General features: G+C 31.3%; 3 protein-coding genes across 5 annotated transcripts; all 3 read right to left on the bottom strand.

Moving 5' to 3' along the window:
* Nucleotides 1-1,346: 1,346 nt before the first annotated feature.
* On the bottom strand, nucleotides 1,347-2,911 carry LOC139100763 (uncharacterized). Its single transcript, XM_070653481.1, has 4 exons — nucleotides 2,666-2,911; nucleotides 2,443-2,583; nucleotides 1,688-1,909; nucleotides 1,347-1,614 (listed from the first exon to the last, which is right to left on the bottom strand). The coding sequence occupies exons 1-4, from the start codon at nucleotides 2,790-2,792 to the stop codon at nucleotides 1,526-1,528; spliced, it is 579 nt and encodes a 192-aa protein (XP_070509582.1). The 5' UTR covers nucleotides 2,793-2,911; the 3' UTR covers nucleotides 1,347-1,525.
* A 498-nt stretch (nucleotides 2,912-3,409) lies between these two features.
* Rae1 (ribonucleic acid export 1) lies at nucleotides 3,410-4,984 on the bottom strand. Its single transcript, XM_070653510.1, has 4 exons — nucleotides 4,597-4,984; nucleotides 4,324-4,539; nucleotides 3,680-4,254; nucleotides 3,410-3,585 (listed from the first exon to the last, which is right to left on the bottom strand). Exons 1-4 carry the CDS (start codon nucleotides 4,766-4,768, stop codon nucleotides 3,499-3,501), a joined length of 1,050 nt encoding a protein of 349 aa, XP_070509611.1. The 5' UTR covers nucleotides 4,769-4,984; the 3' UTR covers nucleotides 3,410-3,498.
* A 188-nt stretch (nucleotides 4,985-5,172) lies between these two features.
* Nucleotides 5,173-14,750, bottom strand: LOC139100778 (uncharacterized). 3 transcript variants are annotated; one of them, XM_070653511.1, is made up of 5 exons: nucleotides 14,564-14,750; nucleotides 6,592-6,657; nucleotides 6,315-6,533; nucleotides 5,881-5,966; nucleotides 5,173-5,786 (listed from the first exon to the last, which is right to left on the bottom strand). In XM_070653511.1, the coding sequence occupies exons 2-5, from the start codon at nucleotides 6,635-6,637 to the stop codon at nucleotides 5,478-5,480; spliced, it is 660 nt and encodes a 219-aa protein (XP_070509612.1). In that variant the 5' UTR covers nucleotides 6,638-6,657; nucleotides 14,564-14,750; the 3' UTR covers nucleotides 5,173-5,477. The 3 variants fall into 3 exon arrangements, with proteins under 3 accessions (XP_070509612.1, XP_070509614.1, XP_070509615.1); XM_070653513.1 differs by lacking the exon at nucleotides 14,564-14,750 and adding an exon at nucleotides 7,469-7,646; XM_070653514.1 differs by lacking the exon at nucleotides 14,564-14,750 and adding an exon at nucleotides 7,410-7,478.
* Between the last annotated feature and the right edge of the window lie 37 nt (nucleotides 14,751-14,787).

The following is a 14,787-nucleotide window of genomic DNA, read 5'->3' as shown; positions in this document are numbered from 1 at the left end:
TTTGATGATCCTCCAATCAACACAAAATTCTCAGTATTTCCTTCATCCTGGATGTTTTTGTTGTCTGGAAAATTCCTCGACGATGCAATGCTTAATGCCACTAAAATGCAACTTACTAATGATAAACTCATCTGCATTTTTAAATCGGAACTGATAGAAATACACAAGATTGTCTGATTTATATATCAAAAAATTCATGTTGATGAATCATAGAGCATAAATCACTTTACCTTATTTATGTCCATCATTCATGCTCTGATGATATAAAAAGAATGAAAAGTCTGAAAGAAAATGACACACATTTGCATAGCTACACATTATTTTTTCATCAGATGACACCTACATCATCTAAATAAATTTCCATTTGCATGGCTATAAATTTCTAAACAGATCATCTTAGCAATTTTTGAATGAGCATTAAACAATGTCTTGAAATAAAACAGATTTTCTTATCATTTTGATAAGTCAAGCATTAATGTGAATTAGTTTTCAAGATGATCATCGTGCGTGCATATTAAATTATAATTTATGTCTTCATACCCGATCAGCACAATCCAGTGAACTGCGTTTTAAAGTTTAAAAATGGAAAGAAATCAGCTGCGGTCATAGCTACCTAATACGATAATACAGCGACGAAGCAGTGATCTATCAAACACATTGTGCTGTTCGGGATAAGATTCTCTCTTGATAGTGGATGAGAATTTGAGAAAAATTGTTGCTGAGAAAATGAGAAATCTTTACGTTCCACTCTAAAATGAGTAAAACTTTATGGATCGTAAAAGAAAAATCCGCAACAGAATTTAGAAGAAATCAGTCAGATATCTGACAAAATATTAGTCTGCTCATATTTTGGTCAGAAACGATGTATTTGTAATCCAGTGATGGGCATCCTGTGTGTCACCAAATATTTTTGGAAATGCTATGAACCGTATGCCTCGGCGGTTTTAGCTGAGGCTTATCAACAAAGAAAGCAACTTTTGTCCAAACATTGAGCTGACATTTGTCAATAAATTTTGAAAAATTAACAAGTCGCTGTTTACATACTTAACGTAATGGTGAGAGTGGTCAGATCTGAATTAAGCTACACTTTATGTTCATTTTATTGATTTTTTGGACTTAATGCCGACGATTCCATTATGTTATTCTACCATTCGATAAATAGTGGTTAACGTCTATTAATAATTATATTTTAATCCACACCCACTTTCTTTGGCCTAGATATGCTAAAAACGATCCCTGGGAAGTTCAATTAATTGCTATTGCTAATATTGACTTGTTTTAGCTAAGTTCAGGACACTCCCAGCATTAATTGTTATATCTCATGAGTACACAACACCATAATCCAGTTCCTTTTTGTATTTGGCATGAAAAAGCTTTCTTTGATTTTTTTATTTTAATGAAATTAGTCCAGGTTCATGACTTAAAACATCATTAATGAATAAATTTTATAATGCATAAATTTAAATGTTTTTCATAACAAGTGAGTATGAAAATGCCTTTTTTCTTTTGAAAGTGATAGTTTTTTTTATCGTTGAAAGTTTAGTCGATTCAGTTCTTCTTCTTTGAATTCACAATAGAGCGAATAGACAACAATTATCAAATACGATGTCAATGCTATTAATAGATGAGAAATAAATAAAAATGTGTTAATAAATGTAAAGCTTGTTGAAAATCAATTGACACATACCGATTAAAAAGTTGATCAGTAAGAACCAAGAGACATCGAGATTATCAATGAATTCGGGCAGCGCTTCCAACAAAATGACGAGAAGGACTGTTTCGAAGAGGGCAAATAGATAAGGAATTGTCAATCGTGATTGTCTCTTGAACGTTCCATAGGCCAACAAAACTGATGAAATAACAAGGAGCCATCCAAAGAAGATCAATGTAATGTTCACGCCGAGTAAAGCTATTGGAATTGAAACAAAAAAAATTAAAAATAAATATTTGTATATTTTTAATTTCTATTTTCTTCTGCGGCAAGTCAAAATAAATTTCATCTCTAGCTCCTCTCATTCTTTTTACTTCCTTCTATTTTTAAAGGGATAATGGTAAAAGTGCATGAAACTTCATTTTGTCTTATTCACTGGATCTTTTTCTTGGTTGTTGTGATGAATATTTAAAAGTAGTAAAATTAACTTTTGTACTCATTTAAATACGATTATGATACATATAGATTGCATCAAATTAATGCTTAATTAATGGAAAACTATTTGTAAACATAAAGTTCATTTTAGTTCAATACTTTTGAGCCTCGACAAAGTTCAAAAAATTCAAAAATTCAATATCCGTTATATTTTGAATTTTGTAAAAATTAATTTTTTTGCCAAGACAACCCAATAGAAATGCGTTTTAAGACATCCACAGCTCACTAAACTTTTAAATATTTTTTTCACAAAATTTTCTTATTTGACATTTTCACATTTTAATTAAGTTACTTACTATCATTAATTTCATCTCTTTTCTCTTGTTCTGGAATTTCATTGTCATCGTCATCAGGGTTTGGATCAATAGTTGTTCCAGTAATAGTCGCCATGGTCGTTGCGACCACTTTTGACATTGTCGAATTTCCATCATCATCATCTATTATTGATTTATCAGTCAGTTATTAATCAATAAACAATTAAGTGAATATAATTAATTTTTTTATGTTTTTAACACTTGCCAGCGAGATCTATATCTGGAGGAATAACGACAATTGTCACTATAGCTAAAATAATTCCAACAAGGGCTGCAAAATATCCTCCATAGGATAAATTAAATGCAGCTCCAAACTTTTTCACTGTCAACATTGTGCTTCCGCGTGTCGATACTCAATAATTAAAAATAATATTTTTTTGCACCACAGACTGAGTACGAAAAGGAAAAAGACCTAAAGTGTAAGATAACGAATGACGAAATGAAAGGAAAATGAAAATTTTTGAATTGAAAAACACAAAAATATTCATCTTTTTCGGAGCATTCTGGTGCTATTTTTATAACCGCCGTTGGCAATTAACTTTTCTACTTCGCTACTTTATAAAATGTTTCCTTCTTTTTTTCGCAAAGGCTGAAAATTGAGATTTTCTTTCATAATTATCTGTTTAACCATTTTTACTAGCCATTCTCTCGCCGCTCACACAACACACACGCATGTAAACTCAAGTGACTAGTTCTCATCTATTAGCACTTTTTTCTTTCAATCATCTCTGTGATTGAAGGTCCGTTTTGGCGGTGACTTAATTTTCTTTTTAAAAACCGTTATGAATTTATTTTGAAAATTTCAATCATTTGGAAGGTTCAAAAATTTAAAATTTTAAAAATCGTTAATTTCAAAATACTTTGTAATTATTATATTCACGTAGATTGGAAATATTATGGCTATGCGCTTATTCCCAACTGAAAACAGTAATAGCGTTTTTAATACCAGTTTCTTTTTTCACATTTTAATTTATTTGAAAATTTTTATATTGTTGTATCAATGATTTGTTATGTATACTTTAAGAAGCAACTAAAAATTTAATTGGTATGACGAGGTTTGAGTTCTTCAAAGCAGGAACGTAACAATATGTAGCTCTTCTTTTGTGGATTGTAATATTCATGACCCTGGGAAGTAAATAAAAGAGAACATGTGATTAATTTTTGGCAACTACTTGTTGAGTATAGAGAGATATAAACAAAATTGAATCAATTAATTTACCTTTGACCAGTCATATCCAACAGCATATGCGAAAATATGTCCACTAGCACTAAATGCACATTTTGTAATTGATTGGTCGAGTGTTTCTGAACTTTTAAGCTTAGTTCTCGCATCTTTATCCCAAAAACTAAATGTTCCATCAGATCCTACAGTCACTAAAGTACCATGAATAGGATGAAATGCAATATCATTGACTGCATAAATGTCTTGGAAATTGGCAGTTCCATTTACTCTATGGCATTTGAATGTGAAGTTATCTTTAGGATTGACAGGATTAAGATATTGAATGGCTACACGTCCTTCGATTGATCCTAAAGCATATCCAGCAGGTGCCTTCTTCTTCATGTCATTGAAAATTGAAACACAACGATGCTGATATTTAAGAGGACTTTCATGTCTTTTATACTCTTGAGGTTGATTTTCGAGTGAATATATAATGACATGTCTGTTTGCTGTTCCAACAACGGCCATTGGGTATTCAACATCTGCTGTATAACAACGTTCAGGCAATGCAAATTGTAGAATTGGATTCGGCTGTCTTAAATCCCAAAATTTAAGCGTTTTATCCCAACTTCCTGAAAGTACAAGGAGCAATTTTAGGTATCATCCTGCAAGTAACAAGTTTACCATCCAAAAATACTAACCAGTCATTAAACATGAGTAATTAGGTGCTTTAACCCAGTGGCATGTCTTAACAGTATTATCGTGAGCTGCAACCTGCATGACTTGATCAGCTGCTAGATCCCATACTCTTCCTGTTTTGTCAGCTCCTGCAATAAATGCTTTTGTACCATCGTCGTGCCAACTTACGTCCATAACTGGTGCTGTCATTGTTTTCATTGCCTTTGGAATTGTTGAGCCTAACGAAAAATCAATCTTAATAAATTCTAATAGCTTTATTAATTACACAATATTACCGGTATCAGCAACTTCCCAGCATCTTACACTACAATCCCAACTTCCAGCAAGTAAAAAGTTTTTTGGCAAAGACGTAGCCGGTGAGAATTTCATTGCCGATATTGTGTCATCTGGTGGTGCTGTTACTTCTATATCCTTCATAGGATTTGATTGATTACTTTGAGGAAACATTTTTAATGAATTTAACTTTAATTTCTGTAATTTTTAATTCCAGTGATATTCCAACAACTTTTGTTGCAGCACTTAATGAGATAATGTTGATTCTATATTTGACACTTAAAATCTAGTATAATTGGATTTATATCTAGCGTAAATCTAATTAATTTTTCAAAAAAATCGCTGTCTAAAGAAGTAAACAAAGCGTTTTTATCGTAATTTCACACCCTGCGCACTAACACATTTTTAACAGCTGATCGTGTAAAATTTAAATTTTTAGCGGTTATATTTTTTGTCATTATAAGCCTACCCCTCAAACACCCAGGCTTATGAAAGAAAATAAACAATAAAAATATCTAGAACAACGTGATTATCAATGAATAAGCTGAAAAATGAAATAATTAACTAATTCACGTGTATTATTATTAGACAAGATAAAAATTAAAGCACATTTCATTTTTATTTGACTTTTTAAAAAATTTATATCATAAAACATGCATTATTAAGCACATTCTTTGCATGAACTTGACAAATTTATCGTGATTTGGTGTAACATACAAAACATCAAGTAAAATAATAATAATAATCTACAGATCTAATCATACTGGATTTAAAAAAAATTACAAGGATTTTAAATAATGCAATAACGCATAAAAACTCAGGACACATGCATCATGTCCTAAAAAACATCTTAATTGTATCTTTTTTAACTATTTTGTTAAACTTAAAGTTTATTGTATGGAGGTAATCCGTCGTGTTGATCTTTATGTGTCCCTTGATTGATTTCATTCATCTGCATTTGTCGCTGATTCTTTTCTTCAGTTTTAAGCGTTTGATACAACGAATATACGCATAAATACAAGTAGACTTCAATGCCAACAAAGAAGCAAATCACTAAAATCGTTCCAAATCCTTCAATTACACTTTCCTTATATAGTGCCATCTCGAATGATTTTGAAATTGCTGCAAAACTGCTGAATATTAAGCACAATGCCTCGCATATGAGCCACGGAATAAGATATTTAGAATTACGCTGTAATGAGAGGAAGGAGAGAAAAGAAATTGAGAGAAATTAATGTCAATGTCATGGCTGCATGCTACCATTGACATTATGCTTCGTGACTTACTTTAATTGAGCCAGTTATCAACAACAACGATGAAATCAATGTTACTACATTCACAATCAGATTCAATGCTAAAATTGCATACATGCCTGCATGAGATAAATAATAATAAAATTAGTTAAGTAAATTAATGAGTTAAAAGATTATTTGAAGTAGATAAAACGCTGTTTTAATAGTAATTGTCATTTAAGTTTTTATGAAACTACTAGCGGTCATTTTGATTTTGAAATTAATTTAGTTCAAAATTAAATAATGACGAGTTCAAAAATTCAAATTTCAAATGGCAGTTAGAAATTCAAAATTAAAATGTCAGTTTACGACGCTAAAACACGCATCAAATATGTATTTGGGATATGTGCATTTACAGAAAGTAAAGTAAACTAAACGTAATTGTAGGAAAAACAATGTCAAGACGAATTAACTTATCATCCATTTACCTCTTTCAATAAACATTTCGTCTTCCGTTGTCATTTCTCCTCGATGTCTTCGAAACAGCGAAACATGTGTCTCATTAATTGCTTCCATTTTCAGCGCTGGCATTCTCGTTTCATTCCGCAAATGATCCATTATTTCAGGTACATGTGTCAGACCAATTGTCGTGAGAATAACAACGACTAAACTTTCTATTGCTCCAATCCATCCCAAAATCATTCCACCTAGGCACAAACATTTATGATTAATTAAAATGAAGATGATAAATAGAATAAAAGTTACCTGTAGTCAGGCGGAAAACACAGCAGCACTTGTTGAATAGCACCATCTTGGTCTGCCTATATCACTCTGAAAAAGGAAATGAGTTATTTTTAATAAAAATTCTACTTCTACCTAGTAATTTACGCGATGGACTACGATTCAAGAACGAAGAGACATTAAAGTATTAATGATAATTATTCCATTCCTTGTATTTTATTTTACTAAATTATGCCGCTCGTGACTCATTCTGTCTTAACTCATTATTTATTTACAAATGTTCCGATTGAATAATCAGAATGGAAATCGAACTTTGAAGAAGCTTTTGACTTTAGAATGTAGTTACTTAGTTACAATTGAATGTCAACAAAATATCAATTTTAAGTTATATCCTGTTTCGACATGGGTTATGAGGAAATGATGATGCAAATCAAGTTTTGAGATTCTATTGAATCTAGAACTAATTGGTGCTAATTGATTATCTATGGATAATTAGGAATTAAATGGAATTTGACCAAAAATTAAAGTCAAATTCAAAGCTATTAAGGAATTTATCAGATCTTTATTTGTTAAATTACGTAAATAATGACTAGAACATCTTCTCAAACTTTAAATCTGAGCGATTTAGACGTAATTTGTTAGTAACTTGAGGAATTGTTTAATTCTGTAATCTAAGTAAGAGTTCAGGTTCAGATTGCATTATTTTTAGAATTTTGTCTATAATTTTTCATACTTTGTTTACAAATTTATGACTAAATGTTCATATTTCAGATTAAACCTGTGTAAGTCTATTTCAGTATTAAAGTTCATCTTGGATGATCTAATGTTATAATTGCACTGACGCAAGCTATTTCCATCTAACACAAATGTAAGTATTTCTGTTCTCTCGACCTTAACTTACTCCCAAATATATTCCCAAGTGCTTTATATCAAAGCCTTTTCCAAACTAACAATATAACAAGCTGTCACAAAACCTGATAATAATAATTGAAGTCAACAATTTTTACGATAACAAAAAAATCACCGCTGATGTGCTTCAATTTCGCGACTAATAGTGATGAAGAAAAAAACTTAATGATCTAGATATTTGAGCTCTTCATTTAACATTGTTGACTGCAATAAATTTCAACCCCACATCCTCAAATAATTTGAATTTTAGTTAATTGACAACATCCTGCTTCCACTTAAGAGAAGATTATGAACGTGATGATAATTTAATTATCGTGATTAATTTGTTTATGTGCCTTATAGTATTACAAAAACTGAATATTTATTATGGAAATTCCACATTTTCACAGTGTTGCTTAAAAATTCCTCGCATACCAAAGCGAATGCAATAACTGATTTGGCGACGTCAATATAATATGTCATGTTCTTTAAGAACGGCAATATGTTCCAACATCATGACGCTAAGGCAAAAATGCAACTTTTCGTGGAACGTGACATCGCCGTAAAATCAGGTTTTATTATTAGTGCCGATCGGAAAACAATGTATGGAGAGTCGTTCATATATGAGTTCTATTATTAAACAATAAATTTGAAAATCGATGACAGCCTACAAATAGATCCATTAGGATCGAAGTTACTTTCTGACCCACATCCAGGCCTACAAAATGTTTTGGAGTTTCCTGAGCAACATTTGTCACGTAGGACGGCAAGTAGACTCCAGTTGCTAGATGCCCTTGAAATCCGAGAAACTTGTAGGTGTCCAAGAGCAACATGACGTGTGATTCTCAAAAAAAGAAAAACCGAGAATTTCAGCAGTCAGATGTCAAGAACTGCTTCCAGTTGTAAGTAAGACTCCACAAAATCTCATTACATAGCGAATCCAAAACATTATTTCTTAATTTGATTCAAAGATAATAAAGTTACGAAAGGCATGATATTCACAGTATAGTTCATATACATACATAATGATGATGACACTTCTTCGTATTACATTTTCCTTTTATGAAATCTTAAAGCGCAGTTACTTTACTTCTCATATTACGGTCTTTATTTTTTTCATAAATGATCATATCGGAGAAGATAGGAAAAGTATGTAAGAATCAAGAGGGAGGAGCGATGAGCTTCAAATGACTATAAAATTAAGCACGTATGTACATTTATACACGATCAGTGAATGAGAGAATTATAATAATAACTATCGCAAAAATCTCATGATCAACGGAAGTAGTTAAGGGAAAAAAATGTCATTTTCCCACTCGATGAAAAATGTTTTCCCTTCCGCTTATTTCACTTAACAAACATTATGTCTAATGAATTTACATTTGACACTGTTGATGTTGATTTTTCTCAATGAATTTCCATTCATCTTTTGTATGTCAATTCATGCACGATCTTATGGAATTAACTTTTCTTAAGCTGGTCAAATAATTTACGGTCAATTAATCAATTTTCAATTACGTGACGGCACAGAAAAGTGATTTTGAAGGCATATTTATAGTTTTGGACATTGGTCTGTACTGATATTGATAAATATGAGTAAATGGCACTCAAATCTATAGATTTTATCAGGGATTTTATTGAAATTATTGATTGTAGTCTAGAAAGCTAGCCTACATGACCTAGGATCATCAAATTGTAATTGTAATCATCTGGTATTAAGCTAATAGACAACTTTGCCATCACTTTACCTAACTTCAGAGTTGTCAACTATCGATTTACTATCAAAGGCATTACCAAAAATTTGGTTTTATTATAGACTCTCTAATCAAAGGCAATAGTTTTTGCTGTACTGCCTATAATAGGCATGCTTTTGCCTGCGCAAACCTAGCGCAGATTTCAGAAGATACCTAATGTTTACCTCAGAGTTGTCAGATAAGTGCCTAGCTGGTAGCTTTTGACTTTGTCTAGACATTACCTATGAAAAGTAAATAAATTTTCCTTATTGTAGGCTTGTCTAGGGACACCTCTGGTTTACCTAAATATTGCCTTTGGCTAAACATGTCTACAAGGAAGCATATTTGTTTACCTTTCTATAGGTATTGCCTAGGCAAAGACAAAACAAACCATGATACAGCTCGGCACCTTTCCAAAAACACAAATCCGACAACTCTGCCTAACTCACAAGTAATCTATCAATACCACTGTTAAAATCAACGAGTTAGCACTCTATTAATGACAACAATTAAACGATTCAAAAGTGCAACAAGCACTTACGCAGTTTCACATTATTTTGTAAATTGATAAATGTTTGAAAAAATATGTGTGAGAAAAAAAAGAGATTCGGCAACTCTATTGTATTTCCCACATTAAGTAATTTTCTTTCTTTCAATACCTAAAAAAAATCATGATGGAATGAATTGCTACAATTATGTGGCATTTTACCGGCTTGAAATCATATAATATTACCAGCAACAACTGTGATTGTAAAGAAAAAGAGAAATATTAAAATATGAAGTAAAAAAGTAATCATGATCATCATTGAACAGCAGCAAGCAAGTACTCGAAAAATTGCGAAAGAGATTGTAAATTGTTTCATCAAGCGAAGAAAAACTAAAAGAGAGAATAACAGTTTCTTTTGTATATAACAAGATGATCACGTTCTGCTTTTTTTTTCTTCTTTATATTTACATTCTTGAGATTTTCATTTGAACAGGCGTAGTGATAAAATAGCACACAATGTGCTGCTCGGTGTACAAAAATATTTATTTCTGTTGCTTCACAAGATAAAAACTTTTTTGTGTATCACGACTCAATGATGATCTCAATTTGTCTCTGTTTGCACTTTGTGTACTTGTTCTTGTTGTGTATGACAGATTATACAGAGGACAACTTCATTTTCAGTATAGTTGCACAATAAATAATGTAGCCGAAAGGTCTTGTTGATGAAAGATTTAAACAAGTCTATTTGGTTGTATTCTATAAGAGTAAGTACGAGTATAACGTTAATTGCATTGATATAGCTCTTGTGACATAGCCACAATCTGATGGATTAAGGAAGCAATTTGAAAACCCCCTCGACAGCTGGCTTAAGGCTTTAATTTGTATGAAAACTTCAAAATATTTATTTCACCTCAAAACAGATGCTTGCCTGTTTCACACTCAATGTATGAATTTCTGTGACTCACTAGCTATTCATTGAGTGACTTACTTAAAAAGTTATCAAATTTAATTGAATGCTTTAAGGTAGGTCAAATTTCAACTATATTATGGACTGTATTGGATATCATTGTAACTGAGTAACTAATAAAATATGCAGCAACAACACAAAATATTGTTCTTACAACTTAAATCAATTCATCTATCTTTACGGTCGAAGAAAAATATTATTGTTTATTTCTCCGGTATAACTGAGCTAGAATCACCCAAGTTGAAAGACCTTTAAGTATTTCTTCATGTAATTCAAAGCATTCTTTAATAACTTATATACTGCCTTAGTTATGTATCACAAAGATGCTTATTCATCATTTTAGCGGACTCTTCTTAATTCCTTCACAAATCGCTTGATTGACATCTGTATACTAAAGATGACATGACTCCATTTGCGAATCCACGATGAAGTAAATTAGCAGATTAGCAATCTTTATATTCGCATATGTTTATTATTTCTTGAAATTAGCTTCCTACACAAAAATACAGCTTTAGAACGTCTATTTGCACTTCTTATCATTACTTCCATTCTAAAAGTCAGGGATGTTTATTTACCTACTTAATTTACCCAACAAATATTATTTGAGAAATGAAATGACATTAATTATTGCTGTACACAAGCACAAAGTGACTAGAATTATCGACTGAAAACTGTCAACATTACGTATAGAACACATTGACTAAGCCATATATTTTACGGCTGCTTGAATGTCAAAACTATTTGTTACGCTATAATTTTTCAAAAAATTGTAAATTAACGAGTCACTAGATGGAAAACAATATTGTTGCTCGTAGCTTAAAATCTCTGCAAATTATTTTGTCAGTAATAATTTTGGTATTTAAACTCTCATAACCGAAAATTCATCATAATCAACGAGACTGTGAGCGATACTTAATATTTTTCATTAAAATAAAGTTCACACGCAACAATTTTTTTCAAGACCGAAACATGACAGCAGTAAAAATATGCTGCGATGTCGAGTCTGTATATTTTTCTGACTCGCCGAAGGACATCAACAACGAATCTTCTTTAAAATATAAAGAAGAAAAAAAAAGATCAAGCAGTGTTTTCCATTAACTTTAATACTTTTACAGCAGTTTCTACAAACAATTGTTGTCAAACCGCATCATGAACTCATCACGCTGTTATTTAATATTTAATAAAAGCAAATAACAAAGGTGCATTAGCATACGCAAATTTACTCAACTTTAAGACTAGTCAGGAGCCATTAAGATGATCATGGAATTGCAGATATCATTTTTTTGGTGGGGAATGTAATCTCTTTATAAACATTTTGTTGCTTAATTTTAAAGCATGACAAGTATTATGATCACTTTGGGATTTTGGATGGCAAAAGATTAAGACTAATGTTGAAAGATCGTTGTTAATTGACTTTACATATAACACGTATGGTGATCACATGGCATCCAAGTTACAATTTTTATGGCAGTTGTCATGAAGGTTACCACTTGGCCGACATGTGTCAGCCACTTGGCCGCCGTGTGTTAGCCATAAATACCAATCGGGTATTATTTTAACGAATGCTAAATAAACGCTTAACTCTCTCACAGTCACGTTGTTTGTTTTGAACTATGTCTAGCATATGAATCCTTGAGTCAGTCATAAAAATTCTAATTTAGCAAAGAATGAAAGTGAATACAGTCATTTCTTCTGAATGGACTAAGAGTTCCAGACGAATTCTCGTATGCAGAAACCTTCCTTATGACACGATTGCAAATAGTGAATACCTGATTCTGTTAAAATCTCAGTAAGTAAATAATTAATATGGATTGAAATTTCGCAAAAGAGACGTAAAGTGACATTCAAAAAGTTATCGCTTTTACATTAATAAAAACGACAATCCAGGATGTTTGCTTCCCTTTTTATCTTAAACAAACAAGCCCTAAATTAATACATTATCAGCAACCTCATTTTCCCATTATTTGACAGCTCAATTCATTACAATGTTTACTAATAACACCGGTAAGAAAATGCGCACTTGTCGCTTATGCATCAATAGCTTTGAAATCAAAATTTTGTGTGCTCATTGTTGCAATGTTCAATTAAAAATTAATCAGCTATTTAGTCTAAAATATTTCCGATTTCATAAGAAATTATTCAGATGAGAAATGAGTTAAAGGCATTAAATTTCAAACTCTCAATTAATTGCTGCATATCGTTATTAAAATGTTTTTCATTTCTTCCTCATTCAAGCAATCTTTTAAGATAATTTTAATTTGAATCCTGAGAAATTCACAGTATAACAATCTAGACTTAAACAAATTAAACATTTGAAAAATCGTTTCAAACAACTCAAATTCACATTGTGCAATTTTTGTAGGTCACGTAAGTCGAATGTTAAGTAGTTTTTTGCAGACTAGGCACTTCTCTTTATGTGTAGAAAATTTCATTTATTCTACTTTTCATGCTGTTTCTATTGCTATATTATACTTCACGCAGTTAATGAACTAATCCCAAAACAGATGAATAGATTTATATCAATAGATCAAACAGATTCATACAACAATTGTTCATTTCATGCATATGATCAATAGAAGAATTAAGATGAATAAATTTTGATGTGAAGTTCAATTAATTTTATGGAAATGGGATGTAAATCTTTGATTAATAATATAGAGTTCATCTACGAAATTGGTCTTGTCAATTGAGTTCACTTGCCCTACTCAACAGTCAATTGTCTTGTGTCTCAGTTTCTTGGCACTCTATGATTCAGCAAGTTTGTAACCCAGAAACAATTGTGCCATACTACATATATGAAATCGTGTCCTATCTTTGTATGGACGAACATCTTGACTAGGTTGAGTGACCTATACATTAGTCCTTTAAAATTGAAAAATCCTCAATATTGTAGAACTGGGTCACATTAAGAATCTCAATTAATAAATGTCGATAGAAATAGAAATCAGGATAAGTTGAGAAAAATCTCTAGCAACCCACATAGATCATGAGATGCATAGATCATATTTTCAAATTCACACTACAATAGCTAATTCATCATTTTCATGCATATGCTTAAAGGGATTTCTGCTCATTTTGATCGGATAGTTCATTGTCTGTTTTCTGAGCTCATAAATCGATCATTCCATCACACGGCTATTAATATGTATATTCATATTTTAATATTTTAGAGACTTTCACTATGTTTGTATGTGCAATATTTTCTTTTCTCGTTTCCATTTTTTTTTTTTGTACATTTTGAATGAGTCATTAATGCTTTTTTTACACACTTTCGTACACATTGAAAAATATAAAAATCACTCAGTCGTATGGTATATACTTTGACTTTAAAATTTGCTGTTAACCTGCCCAAAACGCTACATTGTTTTACGTGCTTTAAGACGTAATGACACAGTTATTATAAATTGCCAAAAATGCTAAACACAAAAGCGATCTGTGTAAGAAAAGATCAACAAAGCAGTCGAATCGTCTAGCATGCATGAAAAATGCTATACGAGTAAGGTAGGAGTAGGAAGTAAATAAATTTTCACGGAGTAACATTACTTATTAGTTACAAAAGAGAAATATGTGCGAAATAAAGTGCTTGCCATTGAAGCCATCAATACAGATATATGTGTCAAAGAAATTTTGTTTGTTGCTATCCGTTGCTATATTGGAAGAGAAATTTCTTTTATAATTTTATATTTTTGTTAATTCATTTCGATGCCGTTTTTTTCCTCTTCATACATGAGATATTTCACCACACAATGCTGTATTATTTGTTTATTTTTATAGGTATTGGACGTGTGTATATGAATAATGCAGTACATTATGAAATATCCATGAATGTAAATTACTTTAATTATGTTACTCTTCTTAAATCGCGAGTTATCTAATTTAACTGTATCTCTGTGAAAATGTCTAAAAATTATCTTTTCTTACATTTTCTTTGCTTATTCTATCACTAAATGTTCTCCGAATCTCAAAATAGACCAGATTTAATTCCTCGCGACACAAATCAATTACAGACAATTAAATAATTCAAAAAAAAGGAACTGCGACAAAAATAAACCGGAATGAATGTTTTACCGACTACACAGCTGAGATGTAAATGCGAGACTGAGAAATGTATGTTTATTATGAAGTTTATGCTTGTCTGTATTGTT

The sequence above is a fragment of the Chironomus tepperi genome, unplaced genomic scaffold (assembly GCF_022539635.2).
Source record: "Chironomus tepperi strain 1889 unplaced genomic scaffold, CSIRO-AGI_Ctep_v1 contig_68, whole genome shotgun sequence".
NCBI lineage: Eukaryota > Metazoa > Arthropoda > Insecta > Diptera > Chironomidae > Chironomus > Chironomus tepperi.
The sequence above is the reverse complement of the archived record's forward strand: the minus strand, read 5'-3'. Positions and strand labels throughout refer to the sequence as shown.

Coding starts and splice junctions, on each gene's coding strand:
- LOC139100763 (XM_070653481.1), bottom strand. CDS start 2,792: ATGTTGACAGTGAAAAAGTTTGGAGCTGCATTTAATTTATCCTATGGA. Junction 2,584..2,665: donor TCCAGATATAGATCTCGCTG/GCAAGTGTTAAA, acceptor AATCAATAATAG/ATGATGATGATGGAAATTCG. Junction 1,910..2,442: donor AAGAGATGAAATTAATGATA/GTAAGTAACTTA, acceptor CAATTCCAATAG/CTTTACTCGGCGTGAACATT.
- Rae1 (XM_070653510.1), bottom strand. CDS start 4,768: ATGTTTCCTCAAAGTAATCAATCAAATCCTATGAAGGATATAGAAGTA. Junction 4,255..4,323: donor TTACTCATGTTTAATGACTG/GTTAGTATTTTT, acceptor TTGTACTTTCAG/GAAGTTGGGATAAAACGCTT. Junction 3,586..3,679: donor TTGGATATGACTGGTCAAAG/GTAAATTAATTG, acceptor TTTACTTCCCAG/GGTCATGAATATTACAATCC.
- LOC139100778 (XM_070653511.1), bottom strand. CDS start 6,637: ATGGTGCTATTCAACAAGTGCTGCTGTGTTTTCCGCCTGACTACAG. Junction 6,534..6,591: donor TGTTTTCCGCCTGACTACAG/GTAACTTTTATT, acceptor GTTTGTGCCTAG/GTGGAATGATTTTGGGATGG. Junction 5,967..6,314: donor CGAAATGTTTATTGAAAGAG/GTAAATGGATGA, acceptor TATCTCATGCAG/GCATGTATGCAATTTTAGCA.